Here is a 15855-nt window from a genome sequence, read left to right as displayed (position 1 = left end):
GAATAAGACAAAGCATGCAAAAAATACTTTGTAAATCCTAAAGCCCTACAGGGATGATAGAAGTTTTGTTGTGTAATGCATTAGAAATCAGATTCTGAGAGGTTCCAATTGCCCCACATCACAAAGAGACTCAATTTATCATAAGCGAAAGAAAATGAAGTAAATACAGATTTTATTTTACTTGGGGAGAAGGGCAGCCAGTGTTCATGGACACCTAAAGCTGGAATGGGGGGCTTAGCCTTCACACAGCTCAGCACAAAAAGCTTTTTCATCCACATTGCTACATCCAGCTTTGGTACCTCCAGGGCCTACACATGCAGTCAGAAATCAAGGCTTCAGGTGAATCCTGGTAGGTTGTATTCCTATCTCCCACCTTCTCACTCTTAGGGACCAGAGGTCTCTTGTCCTTCCCATGGACTTTTACTACTTTGTTACTTCTCCTGCTACAGAACAAGATTTTCCCAACAGCTCCTGCAGTTCCTTCAGCTGACAAGTCACTTATCTCCAAGATATATACAAGGGTTGTTCAAATTTGCTGGTGGGTGGTAAAACCAACCACCCCTAAAAAGGGGTGGGGACTAACTGGTAGCTGTAAAGAATGCTAACTTGTTTACACTTAGGTTGGAAAATGCTCATGAAATTCAAATCAAGTTCTAGTCTCCCAAAATTTTTCCCAGCAGGAAAGCCCTTCCCAGTCTAAACATCTTTTTGTTACCATTAAGATAATTATATTCTACACACCAGCAAACAATAAGGAAATGAGCAGGGAAGAGGAAGCGGAAGAGAGGGTGAGTTATTAGAATAGGAAAGTGAAAAAAACTGGTATAAATCTGAGGAAACACAACAGTTCCAAGTACAAAAGGTAGGAACTGCCCTAAAATATGTAAGCGATTTTGTGAGCCCATTCACTATTCTCCATTAAAGAGTTCAGCTAATTTTCCCCTCAGTCTTTTCAGCTTTTTCACAGATATATTAAGATCTGGGGCTTGAGCATCAATTGCGTAATGCTCTGCACAGCCCTTGGTTTTGGCCCCATGGAGCTTCCATAATGAAAAACAACATGTGAAATTGGATCCACATGCGTTCCGCCCACAGGTTGGGCTCAGTGGTGTATTTTATTCTGTCAGACACCGTGCTGTTGCTCAACTCCCAAGGAGGGGACTCCAGCAATAACCCTCTAGCTATTAAAACAAAATTAACCAGCTCGGTGACAGTATGACTGACACCACTTCACCAAGAACAGAGACTCTACTCTCAGTACCTCAAGTTCAGTCTCCCGTCTGTTGATATCATCCGTGGATTGATTTAACTTCTCCAGTTCTCCCTAGTGAAGAAAAGAGGGAGAAAAAAGATGTAAGAGATCTGTCTTTTGTTTCCAGTATACCCCAGTCCATAACCTGAAAAATTACCTCAAGCCCAATTTGTAGGAAAAGGGAAGAGTCATGATTGAGTCCCAAGGAAAACAGTTGAGGCTTGGCTATAAGAGCAAATAAAGATCAGAACTTCTGAAACCTTTTTCTTGACAATGTCCCTTTTAACAATGTCTTAAGGGACACATTTGGAATTTGCCTTTTCTTAGAAGGGCAAATATTTATTCCAAGTATGTGCCTTTAGGTAAAATCACCTGTTAAAAATGGTTTAATGGCCCAATAAAAATAGTACCACCTGCCTCAAGCAAGAACTTTGCAGAGAAAACAATAAAAGAAAATATGCAAGGGCAACCCAAAAGCGGAAACCCAGTGAAATCACTAAGTCAAAGGCAGAATTCTGGTATTAACTTATCGGTGGTTGAATATTTTTTTTTATAAAGGGATGAAAAAAATCTTTTCTTTGCAAACTGCCAATTATTCAACGTACCTAGCTGGGTTTTTAAAACTAGCTTTAATCCTGACCCTTTAGATAGCCATTTACAAACTGATATTTTGTAAAAAGTATTCAACATGAAGTTAACTCATATTTACTCTGCAAACAAAGGATCTTGCTAACAGAATTCCATACCAAGAACACAAGATTTAGGAGTAGCCCAACCAGATGGTTTTAATTAACAGAATTCCTGATGCAAAGATTTTTCCACCTGATCTTTATCTTGCTAACCTGCCAAAACAATTCATTTAAACCCCAACCACTGAGTTAAGTGAGGTTTTAATTGATCTGCGCACTGAAAAACCAATTAGGGCTTCAGAAATTACAGAGCATGCTTAAAAGCAATTTTTTAAAAAATGATTTATGGAAAGGGTAGAAAAATGGGTCTTGGAAAAGGATTTGCTATGCTTTTTGCTTAGGGGTGAAGAGGTTAAGCTGTCACTCCTAGATCTCGGTTTGGAAATTGTTTTTTAATCATCTCTCTTGGAAATGGAGGCACAGAAAGCCAGGCCAATCCCCTCGCCGCGTCCAAACGTCAGCTTTGCACATCAATTGTCCCTGATTTCTGTTCATACCCGACCTCACAAGGAAAACCAATTGGTTTTAAACCAATTCAGGTCAAGCGGAATCTTGAGCCAGGTGACAATAAACCCCTCATTTTGCTAACAATGAATCGAAGGAGGAAGACGGCTCAGGCCCGGCACTCAAGCCAGGTGCGGGCTCCAGCCCAGGGCACCGGTGCCAGCCCACGCTGCGGGGGCAACGCCCACCCTGCCGGGCTCGCCCGCCCACGGTGCCCGGCGCCCACGCGAGCCGGGCAGCCCCTCCTCCCAGAGCGGGAAGCGGCGCGATGCCCGCGGCCCCGCGAGTTCGGCCGGGGGCACCCCCGATGCCAGCATGGCGCCCCCGCCCCCTTTTTCTCTTTGTTGCACATCCGCCCGCACCGCTGGGCACCCTACGGCGACCCCCATCCTGCCTGGGGTCTGCGCGGGGTCCGCCGCATTACAGGCAGGCCGCATCCACGCGGGCACTGCAGCCTCCCCACGGGGGAGGGGGGACGGTGAAACGAGGTATTCAGCCCCTCTCTCCTCGCCACCAGCCTCCGGACCACAGGCACCGGGGGGCTGCGGGGTGTGAGTGTAGATGCCGACCTCCCCGTGAGCCCCCGCGGAGCCGGGACCCAGGACGCTCCCCGCGCGCCCTACCTGGATCCGGGGATCCACCTCTTCTTCTTCCTCCAGCCCCTGCTCCATCCCCTCTTCTTCCTCCTCCTCCTCCAAGTCCCGGGCAGACGGCAGGAGCTCGGCCGGCTCCTCGGAGGGGCTCCGCTTCGGCGCCGCGTCCATGCGGACAGCCGGAACCCTCCGCAGCCTGTCCGCACAGCGCGCGGCGGGCCCTGCGGGGTCGCGGCCGGAGCCGCCCGGCCAAGCCCGGCTGGGGGAGCCGCCGCCGCAGACCGCGGGAGGCGCCGCTCGCCGGTGCGGATCCCTCCGACCCGGCGCAGGAAATGGGCGCGGCCGCCCCCTTTCTGCCGCGGCCGTCAGCGCAGGGGCGCCCGCTCCGCCCCCGTCCCGCCTGGGCCGCCCATGCCTCGGCCAGTCCCAATTACCCAGGTCTCCGTCACAAAACCCCAGCCCCCTGAAAATCTCTGGGGTGGTGAAATAGGAGAGTCCCCACCCCTTTGCAACTTGGCAGCCCGAGTGGATCACAACTACCCAGCGCGGGCCCCCTGCTTGGGAGGCAGCGTGCTCTCTTCCTCCCTCCTCTGCTGAGGCAAATTGAGTGTAGGGAAGGAAAGTTTGGGGTATTTCCACTCTGGTCACCTTTGGAAGCCTGTACTCAGTGACCCTGGACCAGTTCCAAGACCCGCTGAAACCTCTGTACCCAAAGCACATGTCTCGCCTTGGGTAAACCTTAGGAACTGCGTCTTCTTGGAGATTTCCCCAGAAAGGAAACTAAAATGTATGTTCATATAGACACATGAGTACAAAGAGGAGAGCGCCGTGCATGGATTCCTTGTCCAAAGGCTGTGGCCCGGCCAGGCAGAGCTCCATACCCAACACAGAGGGGTGGGATGCTCCTACCTGAACAGCCAGGAAGCGTGGAGAATCCATTGAGTGGGGATTCGAGTGGGTTCACTGCCTTCTCAAGTAGGTGGCAAGTGTAACCCTGTTGATGGGCACACTCTGGCCAAGGATTTAGGAACGAGTGTTTTCTGCTCACCAACAAGTAGGAAGCCAGAGTCTGCCTAGCAAACACATGGCAAAAGGCCAAACCGAAGGGGCATGTCTGTACTGTTATGAGATGTCAGGGCCACTGTGATGTCAGATGACTTTAGCAAAGCAGGTGGGGACATTGCTACTGAGCACTGCTAATGTCTCCTTTACTGCAGAAATGCACGAGGTGTACATGTTCTATGCAGAGACCTGTGATCCATGGGCTCTGTTAGTGTGGAAGATAAACTTGTTTGAGAAAGGAGCTTTTTTCTGAAAACCGATCCTCAAAGCCACCTTGAAAAACCTGCTTCTGATGATTTTATCAGAAGCTAAGCTAGGGGGTTACTCCTTGGGCAAGGTACTGTCCTGCACATGCTGGCACAGAGATCCATTGTCAATGGAGATCTGTCCTCTCTCCTGGAGGTAGTGCAGTTAAATACTATACATGTGGTTCTGAAAGGGTCACACCTGTTCATTGTTCTTTAAATTAAGGGTGAATCAGCAATTGTAAGAGGCGTTTTGAAGCTCCTTGTCTTTAGACATAGTTGCTTTTGGTTTTCCAGTGATAGATGAGGGCAGGAACAAGATGGCCCTAAGTGTCACTTTGGGACACAAGAGCCATCGATGTTCCCTGTGGCTTTGAATTGAGCCTATAACTGGGCAGGTTCATCCTAGCTCTGAATTAACAGAGACAGAGGTTGAAAATGAGAAATGTGACCATGACTGTAAATGCTTTTCAGCTGGCAGAACCCCATCCTCACCATTCTAAATGAAACACCCCAAAATCCATTTCTGTTTAAGCTTAGATCTAAAAGTGAGAGTGATTCAAAATGTCTTCATAGGACATAGGCAAACTGCTCTAGAACATCAGTTCAGACTTTGTTGTCTCATTTTTAGAAGATCTAGGCCAGCTATAGTATTAATCCCAATGGGTTTTGTTGGGGCTCAGAAACCGATACCCCAAAATACGATGCTTTGACGTAGTGAACTGAAGAAGCCTCAAGATCTTTCTGGCCTTACCCTACCCACTGTCTTTCCTAAAGAAGTTGAAGAGACCAAGAATGTAACCACACCTGGACAGATCCTTTCATTGTTTTTATTTTGTTTTTTAGATCCTCATTATTAAAGCCTGTACCTTTTACTGTTAGAGAACTATTTACAAGTTCATCTCTATTCCTGGATCCATTCATTCTCCCTAGTGGTTTTGTTTTGTTTTGTTTTTGTTTTTCCTTTTCTGAGGCAAGATCTTGCTCTGTCTCCCAGGCTAGAGTGCAGTGGTGTCATCATAACTCACTGCAACCTCAAATTCCTGTGCTCAAGCAATCCTCCTTATACAGAACGGTGTAGTATTTGCATATAACCTACACACAACCTCTCTTATACTTTAAATCATCTTTAGATTACTTGTAATACCTAATACAATGTAAATGATATGTAAATAATTGTTATACCATATTGTTTATTTGCATTATTTGTTGTTGTATTTTTTTCCAAATTTTATTTTCAATCTGTGGTTGGTTGAACCCATGGATACAGAGGGAGACTGTATATAGTACTGATTGAAGTTTATTTTTCTTATTTTAACTTTAAAAACTGTTGAGGCAAAGGGCCAAGGTTCACTGAAAAAATCAACTCACAAAAGGCAGATTATTGGAGTAAAGGAATACATGTTTATTAATATTTAAGGTGTATACATGGGGAGAATCGCAGGGTGATTGTCCACCCCCCAACGGTGTTCATAAGCTTGTATACCATCCTGGCAGAACAGGATGTGGGGAGAAGAGGAATTCTGTTCAAGGACAATAAAAGATTACTAGGGGCCAGGCAGAGTGGTTCATGCCTATAAATCCTAGCACTTTGGGAGGATGCGGCAGGAGGATCACTTGAAGCCATACGTTTGAGACCAGCCTGAACAAGAGTGAGACCCCGTCTCTTACAAAAGATAAAAAAATTAGCCAAGCATGGTGGCACGCACCTGTAGTCCCAGCTACTCGGTGGCACAGTGTGACGAGGGTCTCTACTCAGGGTCTCACAGGCTGAATCAGGGTGCCGGCTAGGTGGCATTCCTTTCTGGACGCTCTGAGGAAGAACTGTTTTCAAATTCAGTTCTTTATGTTGTGTGGCTGAGGTTCCCATTTCTTTGCTGTCAGCAAAGGGCCAATCTCAACTCCTAGAGACTGACTGTCCCCTGCCACTTGTCCCCTCCCTCTTCAAAGCCAGCAACAGAGACTCTTGAATGTGTTGTGTTCTGCTCACACTTCAGTCTCTTCTTTTGGAAGAGCCTTGTCTCTTTTAAGGGCGTACCTGATTAGGTCAGGTGCACCCACAGTAGTCTCCCATTCTCAACATCAAGTCTGCCATATATATAACCTCATCACATTCACAAGTTTCCAAAATTATACAGGAGTATGTACAGCGAGGGGCAGGAAATGGGGCGATTTTATTATTCTGCCTACTATACACACTAAGAAGGTGTGGTGATTAATTTTAGGTGTCAGCTTGACTGGATTAAGGGATACCTAGAAACTAGTAAAGCAGTACTCCTGGGTGTGTCTTGGAAGGTGTTTCCAGAAATTTCCAGAGGAGTCTTGAGTCAGTAGACTGAGGGGGGAAGATCCAATCAGCTGGGGATCTGGATTAAACAGAACAGGCAGAGAAATAGCAATTTCCTCTTTCTCTCCTGGAGGTGGGAAGCTCTTCTTCTCCTGCCCTTGGACATCAGAGCTCCAGGCTCTCCAGCCTTGAGATTCCAGGACTTATACCAGCAGCCTTCCAGATTTTCTCAGGGCTTCCACTTTGCACTGAAAATTACACCATCAGCTTCCCTGGTTCTGAGGCCTTCAGATTTGGACAGAACCACTCTACTGGCATCCCAGGGTCTCCAGCTTGCAAATAGCCTGTCACGGGACTTCTCAGGCTTTGTAATCGTGAGCCAATTCCCCTAATAAATCCCCTCTCATATCTCTCTCTCTTTCTCTTTCTCTCTCTCTCTCTCTCTACATATATATAATCTGTCTCTGGAGATCCCTGACTAATACAGAAGATGTGTTAGCTCAGGATGCTATAATAAAGTACCATAGACTTGGTATATAAATAACAGAAATTTATCTCTCACAATTCTTAAAGCTGGAAATTGAAAAGCAGGGTAACAGCATGGTCACGCAAGGCCCTTGCCAGGGTTGCAGACTGCCAACTTCTCGATGTACCCTCGTGTGTTGGAAAGGGGGCTAGAGAGCTCTCCAGGGTCTCTTTTATAAGAACACTAATCTCATTCATGAAGGCTCCACCCTCTTGACCTAATTACCTTCCAAAGACCCCACCTCCTTTCAGTTTCCCTGGTTTTTTTTTTGTTGTTGTTGTTGTTGTTAAGACAGAGTATCACTCGATAGCCTTGGGTACAGTGCAGTGATTGTCATCACCACAAGCTCCAGGTCCTGGGCTGTGAGCAATTCTTCTGTCCCAACCTCCCGGGTAGCTGGGACTGCAGGGGCACACCACAATGCCTGGCTGGGTTTTGTGGTTTCGTGTATTTTTGTTTGTTTGTTTGTTTTTTGTCTCTAGAGACGAGTTCTCACTGTGTTCAGGCTGACGTCGAACCCCTGAACTGCAGCTGTCCTCCTGCCTCGGCCTCCCAGAAAGCTAGGATTACAGGCGTGAGCCACCGTGACCGGCCAGCCCCACCTCTTAACACCATCACATTAGGAGGTAGGATTTCAGCACGTGAATTTTGCGGGGAACATAAACATTCTGTTCCTAACAGAAGGCAAGCCGCGTAAGTGGTTTATAAGCCAAGTAAATGCTTAATATTTATTTTAGCTAGCATGTTGATCTAGAGCCATGGTTCTGAATATATGGGCTAGAGACCCCTGAAGTCTCTGAGACCTTTCAGTGTCCATGAAATCAAAACTACTTACATACTAAGACAATATTTGCCCTTTTCGCACTCATTCTCTCAAGTATACAATAGAGTTTTCCAGAAACTACATGACATGTGATATCACAACAGATTGAATGGAGAAGACATGAGAACCCAGCTGTCTTCTGTTAAGCCACACAATAAACAGATTTGCAAACATGTAAAACAATGTCCTTATTCCCACTATTAGAATTGTTTCATTTTGGAAACTAATTTCTTTTTCATTTTGGAAATTATAGTTATTTTTCATAAAATTATGATATTTATGTTAACATGCAGTGGATTTATTGTTGTTAAAGTAATAAAAATGCTTTTTAAATTCTATTTTAATTTCTTTATGGTAACTATTGGTAGATATAACCACATAAACAAAAGTTCTTGGAGATCTTCCATCATTTTAAAGGATATAAAGTGGTCCTGACACCAAAAAGTTTGAGAACTGGCCGATTTAGAGGAAATGTAGACTCTAGTTTGAGTTATCTTTGTTTTATTTGTATTTAAATGTTCTACTTCCTCTTTCTCTCAAAGGATGCAAACCAGGGCCCCTGTTGGCCACTGGTGGAGTATGTGGGGCACAGTAACTATTTTCCCATTTCAAAAGCCTTGAAATGTAATTTAACAATTTGAAATGATCTAGGAGCCGGTTAGCTGGGGTGCGGCTTGCGTGGCATATCTTTGGTTATTTTCTAGATCTATATTTTTTCAATTCCTAGGAAGAGCCCATTTTTAATGTTGCACCTGTGGAGAAAACAGTCAACTTTATAATGACTTGTCTGTGACATGGTTTCCAAGAATACACCTCCACCTTGCCAGGGTGCAGGCAGTCCTGAGTGGTGCACGACACACCTGGATCAAAGCAGCGGCATCTTGGCAGCGGCCGGAGCACACGTGGGCAAAGGTGGGATGAGAATGGCTTTGCTTGGAATCCGCACTCCCTGTTCCATTTGTCTTTTTTTTTTTTTTTTTGAGACAGAGTCTCGCTCTGTTGCCTGGGCTAGAGTGAGTGCCGTGGCATCAGCCTAGCTCACAGCAACCTCAAACTCCTGGGCTCAAGTGATCCTCCTGCCTCAGCCTCCTGAGTAGCTGGGACTACAGGCATGCGCCACCATGCCCGGCTAATTTTTTCTATATATATATTTTAGCTGGCCAGATAATTTCTTTCTATTTTTAGTAGAGTCGGGGTCTCGCTCTTGCTCAGGCTGGCCATTTGTTTTTATTACCTCCTTGCAGTTTAAGTCCAGATAATTGGGGAAATAGCTATTGTGAACTAAAATAAAATCTTAAGGCCTCCCCCTACTGGCTGACTGAATGGACTCCCCCTTAGCCAAGGGAATATCCTAAAACTAAATTGCCTGCCAGGAGGAGGGAGGTCAGACAAGCCTCATCATGCCCAGCCCCCTTTTGGAGACATCCTTTGTAACCCATCAACAGGCCTAAGGGTATGCAACACAAACCTGCAGTTCCTCAATTCACACAACAAATATATGTCAGGTGGCTTGTCTCTGATTAACAGACCTTCTTATCTTAAAATATTTCAAACCTTTAGACAAAGCTTCGTATCTTTAACCAATTACAAATCAAAGAATCTTTAAACCCTCCTCTAACTTGTAAGCCCTGCTTCAAGATGGCCCACCTTTTTGGGCCAAACCAATGTATGCCTTCCACATATTGATCTATGACTTTACCTGTAATCCCCGTCTCCCTGAAATGTATAAAACCAAACTGGAACCTAACCACACCCAGTCCACCTGCTCAAGGCTTCTTGGGTGTGGCTCCAGGTCATGGTCCTCAAATTTGGCTCAGAATAAATCTCTTTAAAATTATTTTACAGGCCGGGCACGGTGGCTCATTCCTGTAATCCTAGCACTCTGGGAGGCCAAGGCGGGAGGGTCGCTCAAGGTCAGGAGTTCAAGACCAGCCTGAGCAAGAGTGAGACCCCGTCTCTACTAAAAATAGAAAGAAATTATTTGGACAACTAAAAATATATAGAGAGAAAATTAGCCGGGCATGGTGGCACATGCCTATAGTCCCAGCTACTCGGAAGGCTGAGGCAGGAGGATTGCTTGAGCCCAGGAGTTTGAGGTTGCTGTGAGCTAGGCTGACGCCACGGCACTCTAGCCCGAGCAACAGAGTGAGACTCTGTGTCCAAAAAAAAGAAAGAAAGAAAGAAAAAAAATGTAAAAAAAAAAAAAATTATTTTACAGAGTTCAGTTTCCTTTCCGTTGACATTATGTGTGTTTGTTCCCTGCCCCACCACTTCCTCAGTTGTAAATCTTCCTTGGAAATCACAAGTTGTAAATTTCCTTGGAGGAAATCATAACCTATGTACTGTCCTAGTTGCCTTTTAAAACAATGGGCTGAAATTTGGAAAAAAGAAGGCAAAGTATCTAGCAGGCTGTGTCTGTGCTGACATATTCCTCCAGAATGGCTTCTTACCTGATTCCTTTCATCGGATTGAAATCCACCTCTCCTTCTGTAACCCACCTCCTCACTGATGTCATGCATTTACAACCCAGGCCTGGCCTATCAGAGCGTCAAAGCAAGCAGGTCTCCAGCAAACAGAGACTACTCTTTCCTTATTTGGTCCACCCATGGCACTGGCGAATGCTTGAGGATGTTTCTATTTCTGTAGGTGTGGAGAAAACATTCAGATTTATTTAATAAACACTCATAGAAAATCCTACCATGTTCACGAGATGTCATTCTCCTGTCTTCGGGTGAACAGAGGGAGTCTTCAATTGTCTAAAACATTGGCCTTTTTTATGAAGAAAGAAATATTTCTTAGTGGACAAATGGGGATATTTCTCAGTGACTTCAGAGCACTTGTGCTGAGGTTAGGGCAGAAAGATGGAGAGGCAGAGGCCAGTGCTGGCCAGTAACATGGGTTAAGGGAGCAGCATTTTCCCTCCTGGTAACAGCAAAGGGCCATGGTACTCAGTGTTCTGCCTGGAAGGGCCAGGATGATTTTACAGACAGGCTGACGCACTGGGCCTTGAATAATGACCAGCATTTCCTTGAACAAGAGAATAAGATTTTACCAAAGAAAGAAAGGGCTTCCCACATAGGGGAAGTAACACAAGGCATCGTGGGTGGGATGGACTGGCCAAAACAGCACAGAAAGGATTATCCCAATGTGGGTCCCAGGAAGGGAGGTGGAGAGTGGGTGGAGCAGGGGGCAAAGCCTGAAGGATAGTTTGGGGCAGGTCCCCAAGGGCCTTGAATGCCAGGCTAAAAACTCTGGCATGTAGACTGTAGAAAATGAGATGCCATTTATGTTTGTTCATTTATTCATCTGACAAATATTTCCCAGGCGCTTAACATGTTTTAGACACTGTACCAGGTGCCAGGGATACCACTGTGAACAAGAAAACTAAACTCCCTGCAGTCATGATGCTTACATTGTAGTAGGGGGAATGGATAATAAACAGATAAATGGTATACGTCTGGGGAGATCGATGGGTGCAGGGGGCAAAAATGAAGCAGGGTTGCCACAGGTAACAGGTTGAAAAGAAAACTGAAGTGGGGAATGAACAGTGAGTGACAAGGTGTGGAGCCGCTGATGTGGTCACAGCAAAGGCCTCTCTGACAAGGCAAGTGCCAAGTGCTTTTGTGCCAAGACCGGAGTGGAATGAGACAGCAAATGCAGGTACCTTTGGAGGAGGAGCACCCCGGCCACCGAAGCAGCAAGTGAAAGGTCCTGAGGCGGAACTGTGCCTGGGGCGTCAGAGTGAACAAGATCAGTGTGGTGAGTGGAGCAGACAGCCAGGGACAGAGCGAGGGAGGTGCAATCAGGGACCGGCAGGTGGGTAGACCAGGTAGGCGCTTTAGTCACAGGGAGGAATTGGGATTTCACTCTGACTGAGTGATCACGGAACGGCTCTGGCTCGTGAGGAGCCCGGGGTGCAGAGGAGACACAAGGAGACCAGTGAGGCTGACGGTGCCTCTTCTGATGGCTTCTTTTTCCCTCTCCTTTCTTGGGAACGTAATAAGTTTGTTTTAGGACATGCTGATTTTAAAGGGAAAATTCTGAAAGCTCAACTGTCTGTTGTATTTGGAAATAGGTTATCCAAATATTGAACAAACCCTCTGGAAGGTCTTTGTTGTTGCCTCAATACACTTGCCTGCCTTAAACAAGTGCATTACAGGTCATCTGATCCTTGCGGACAATGTAGGTTTTATTGCTGACATTTGGGAGCCTCCAGGAAACAGAGGCACAGTGGAAGTCTCTTCTTTTAGTGTGGCTCAGAGTCACAGTGGCAAGGATTATACACACAGCTGGGTTCGAATTCCAGCTGTAGCACCCGTGAGCTGACTCGGGACAAGCTGTTTATTCTCTCTGAACTTCAGTAACCTCACCTGTAAAATAAGGCTCTTAAGACCAGTAGCTCCCCCTCAGAGATAATATGAAGATGAAATCAAATTATATTCATAGAATTACTGGCACATAATAAAACTTTAATTCATGGTGGTTCCCTTGTCTTTGTTCTCCTCTGCCCTAAGGCTTAAACCTAAGGGAATCGGATATTTTACACAGAGGAGTTTTGCAAGCTGAAAGTCATCAGCAACATTAATTCAATACATTTTTGAGCACCTACTAAATGTATGCATTCTTTGTTGTTTGTTTTTGACTAGTGAAGTGCAGTAGTGAGAAGGGGGTAAGTAGTAGAACAAGGAGTTCAATCTGTAATTGACTGTGAACAATCAAGTGAGAACTCACAACCTGCGGATCAGCCTGCATGCACAGCTTCTGGGACCAGTTGGAGCGTCCCAAACATGTAGAGGGCAAACGCATAGTCTCTTCCTACTTGAGGAGATAGGCCCCCACAAATATTGTGCCCCAAGGCGGCAGCCACATGAGCTCCTCATTGTGAAGTTAAGGCTCTTTCTGTCAAGCTTCAGTGCCATTTCAAAGAAGATTCCCTGCAACACCAATTTTTTTTTAAAAAATGCTTTGCAACTGCTTGTTAACCCCTGGAAATGGAACTAATCTCTGGACTAAGAAAGGAGTCTGCATTCACCGAACACTCTGGTATCAGTGACTGGAGAAATAGCCAGCATCCTCTCTTGTCCCACCTGTGATCTTTACATGGGGCCATGTGCCAGAGGTTGCAAGCTGGGAGCTACTGGCTGGGTCAAGACCTGGGGGCATGTGCTGTCTGGCTGGCACAGAGCTTTATAAATTTGAGCCAGCAGTTAAAACTTGGGTGATAGAACGTGAAAATTCCGATGTCTCTGCTTGGCAAGAGTGTGGAAGAGATGTGACAGGTAGAAGACCCCTGTAGAATGGCATGTGCTCTCAGATTAACCTCAGAGCCCTGCTGGCAGACTACTTACACCTGGCAGGCCCCACACAGGTCAATGCCCGGCCTCTCCTCAGCCCAAAGACCCCTGTGGTAAGGTGGCCAGGGGAAGTGGCTCCCTCTGCCTTCCTCCCCACTCTCTTCTCCCACAAACCCCTAGGGATCATGGCACACGGCAAGGTGGAAGAGAATTTTAAAGTGAACCATAAATGCTTCAATATTTTTCAACCTCAAATGACTGGTTCTAAGAACTGAAGAAGCTGTAGAAGCTAGTTCTTTGAAAGAGTTCAGAGCCTCCACATTAAAGAGGCAACTGTTTAATTCAGCAATTCAGTGACATCAGTGTGTTGCCAAATTGTCCTGCTGTGTGGCCACTCCCCACCAATGAGAACCTTTATTTGTGTCCTAAATTGAATTAAACTCAAGTCTTTTGACCCATATGAATAACAGGCCAGAGCATTTACAGAACCCAGGAAATAGACTTTCAATATCTATCTGTGGTCTTAGAGGACCAGCAGATATTTAGAATGGCACTAAAATCCTGAAGATGGAAAAAGTGTTCCATTAAAAAGAACAAGGTTCTATCTTCTGCAAGCCAACGAGTGTAACAGAGTCTCACTCTGTCGCCCAGGCTACAGTGCAGTGGTGCGATCATAGCTCACTGCAACCTCAAACTTTCCGAGTAGCTGGGACTACAGGCATGCACCACTACACCTGGCTAATTTTTCTTATTTTTGGGGGTAGAGGTAGGGTCTCGCTATGTAGGCCAGGCTGGTCTCAAACTCCTGGCCTCAGGTGATCCTTCTGCGTCTGCCTCCCAAAGTTCTGGGATTACAAGTATGACCATACCACACTTTAGCATGGATTTTAAAAGAGAGAGGGAACTTCTATGCCCCTGGAAGAAAAAAGACAGATCACTGTGACCCAGCTTGGGTTAACCAAGAACAAATCATGCCAGCACTTTTCTCACTTCCTTATCCCACGATTTATTAGTCTAGAAAGTCTAAGAAGGATATATGCAAGATAGGAGATCTTCACTGTTCAAAGATAATTGGTACCGAGAAAGACTACTTAAATCCACTTATAAAGGAAATCAAAATTTCATATTAAATAGTGCAAAAAGATTGTTGTTGGGACTTTACCCTGCAAAATGCAACTTATGTGTTTATTATTCTTGTATTTTAAAAACTATTGGCCAGGTATAGTGGCTCACACCTGTAATCCTCCCTAGAACCTGGGAGGCCAAGGTGGAAGGATCACTTGAGGTCAGCCGTTGGAGACCAGCCTGAGCAAGAGCAAGACACCAGTCTCTACAAAAAAAAAAAAAAAAAAAAAATTAGGTCATTAACTATGAAATGTTCAATTTTGAATAAAAAATGTAGCTTATTATATCTCAAACAAGAAGCAGTATAATTAATCAAAGTATGCACCTAAACTGTCAACACTGTTTTGCCATTTTAATGGTAGCTTCTTTATGCTAGCAGTGAAGAAGCCTGGAGAGTGAATGGTGATGAAATCGCAAAAGGCATTTTCCACAGCTTGTTGAGAGCTGAATATTTTTCCTTGCAAGAAATGGTCCAAAGCCTGGAAGAAGTGGTAGTCAGTTGGTGCAAAAACTGGTGAATACAGTGGATGACAGAGAGTTTCCAAGTCCAGCTGCTGTAGTTTGAGCAGCGTTGTTTGTGTGACACGTGGTTGAGCATTGTCTTGCGAGAGGATTGGCCTGCCCCTATTGACCAATCTCAGCTGCTTAATTGCAAGCATCCTCATCATATCATCCAACTAGTTATAGTAGACATCCTCTGTAATAGATTGACCAGGTTTCATGAAGCTGTAGCAGATAATACTGGCGCTGGACCACCAAACAGACACCATTAGCTTTTTTTGATGAATATTCAGTTTTGGACTGAGTTTCAGCACTTTATCCAGCCATTGTGCTTGTGATTGTCAAAAAGAATTCACTTTTCATCCCACGTAACAATACAGTGTAGAAATGGTTCATCTTTATGTCGTGACAGCAAAGAAAGACAAGCTCTGAGACGATTTCTCTTCTGGTGCTTGTTTAATTCATGTGGAACGCATCTATCCAGCTTCTTTACCTTGCCCATTTGTTTCAAATGGTCCAATACTGTTGGAATAGTAATGTCAAACCTTGCTGCTAATTCACGCGTAGGTTGAGATGGATTCACTTCCACTACAGCTTTCAGCTCATCATTATCCACCTTGGTCCCAGGTGGCCCATGTGGCTCATTTTCAAGATTCAAATCACCAGAACAGAACTTCTCAAACCATCCATGTACTGCGCATTCATTAGCCACATCCTTCCCAGACTCTTCATTGATATTTCAAGCTGTCTGCACAGCATTGTTTCCAGGATGGAACTCATATTTGAAAATAACATGAATTTTTGACATATCCATGGTTTCACAAAAGTTCCTCTAAAAAAAATGTGAAAGATAATCACAAGCCACAAAGTGTGTTCTGAAAGACTAAGGATGTAAAAATAAAAATAAAACAAGAAGTGTCAAAGTGAACTGTCAGAGATATCAACTGTCAAAAT

At 45.2% G+C, this 15855-nt stretch overlaps 1 protein-coding gene across 1 annotated transcript in view; it reads right to left on the bottom strand.

Annotated features, from left to right (window-relative positions):
* The window catches only part of SH3BP5 (SH3 domain binding protein 5), a 72536-nt gene extending 69175 nt beyond the window's left edge, over positions 1 to 3361 (bottom strand). Inside the window, exons 1-2 of the mRNA XM_045538478.1 lie at positions 3069 to 3361; positions 1262 to 1324 (exon numbers count right to left, since the gene is read on the bottom strand). Coding sequence (XP_045394434.1) covers positions 1262 to 1324; positions 3069 to 3209 — 204 coding nt within the window. The 5' untranslated portion in view covers positions 3210 to 3361. The remainder of the gene's footprint in view (positions 1 to 1261; positions 1325 to 3068) is intronic.
* Positions 3362 to 15855: the final 12494 nt, after the last annotated feature.

This window comes from Lemur catta, chromosome 1, assembly GCF_020740605.2.
Source record: "Lemur catta isolate mLemCat1 chromosome 1, mLemCat1.pri, whole genome shotgun sequence".
Taxonomy (NCBI): Eukaryota; Metazoa; Chordata; class Mammalia; order Primates; family Lemuridae; genus Lemur; species Lemur catta.
This window is presented reverse-complemented; position numbering and strand designations above follow the sequence as displayed.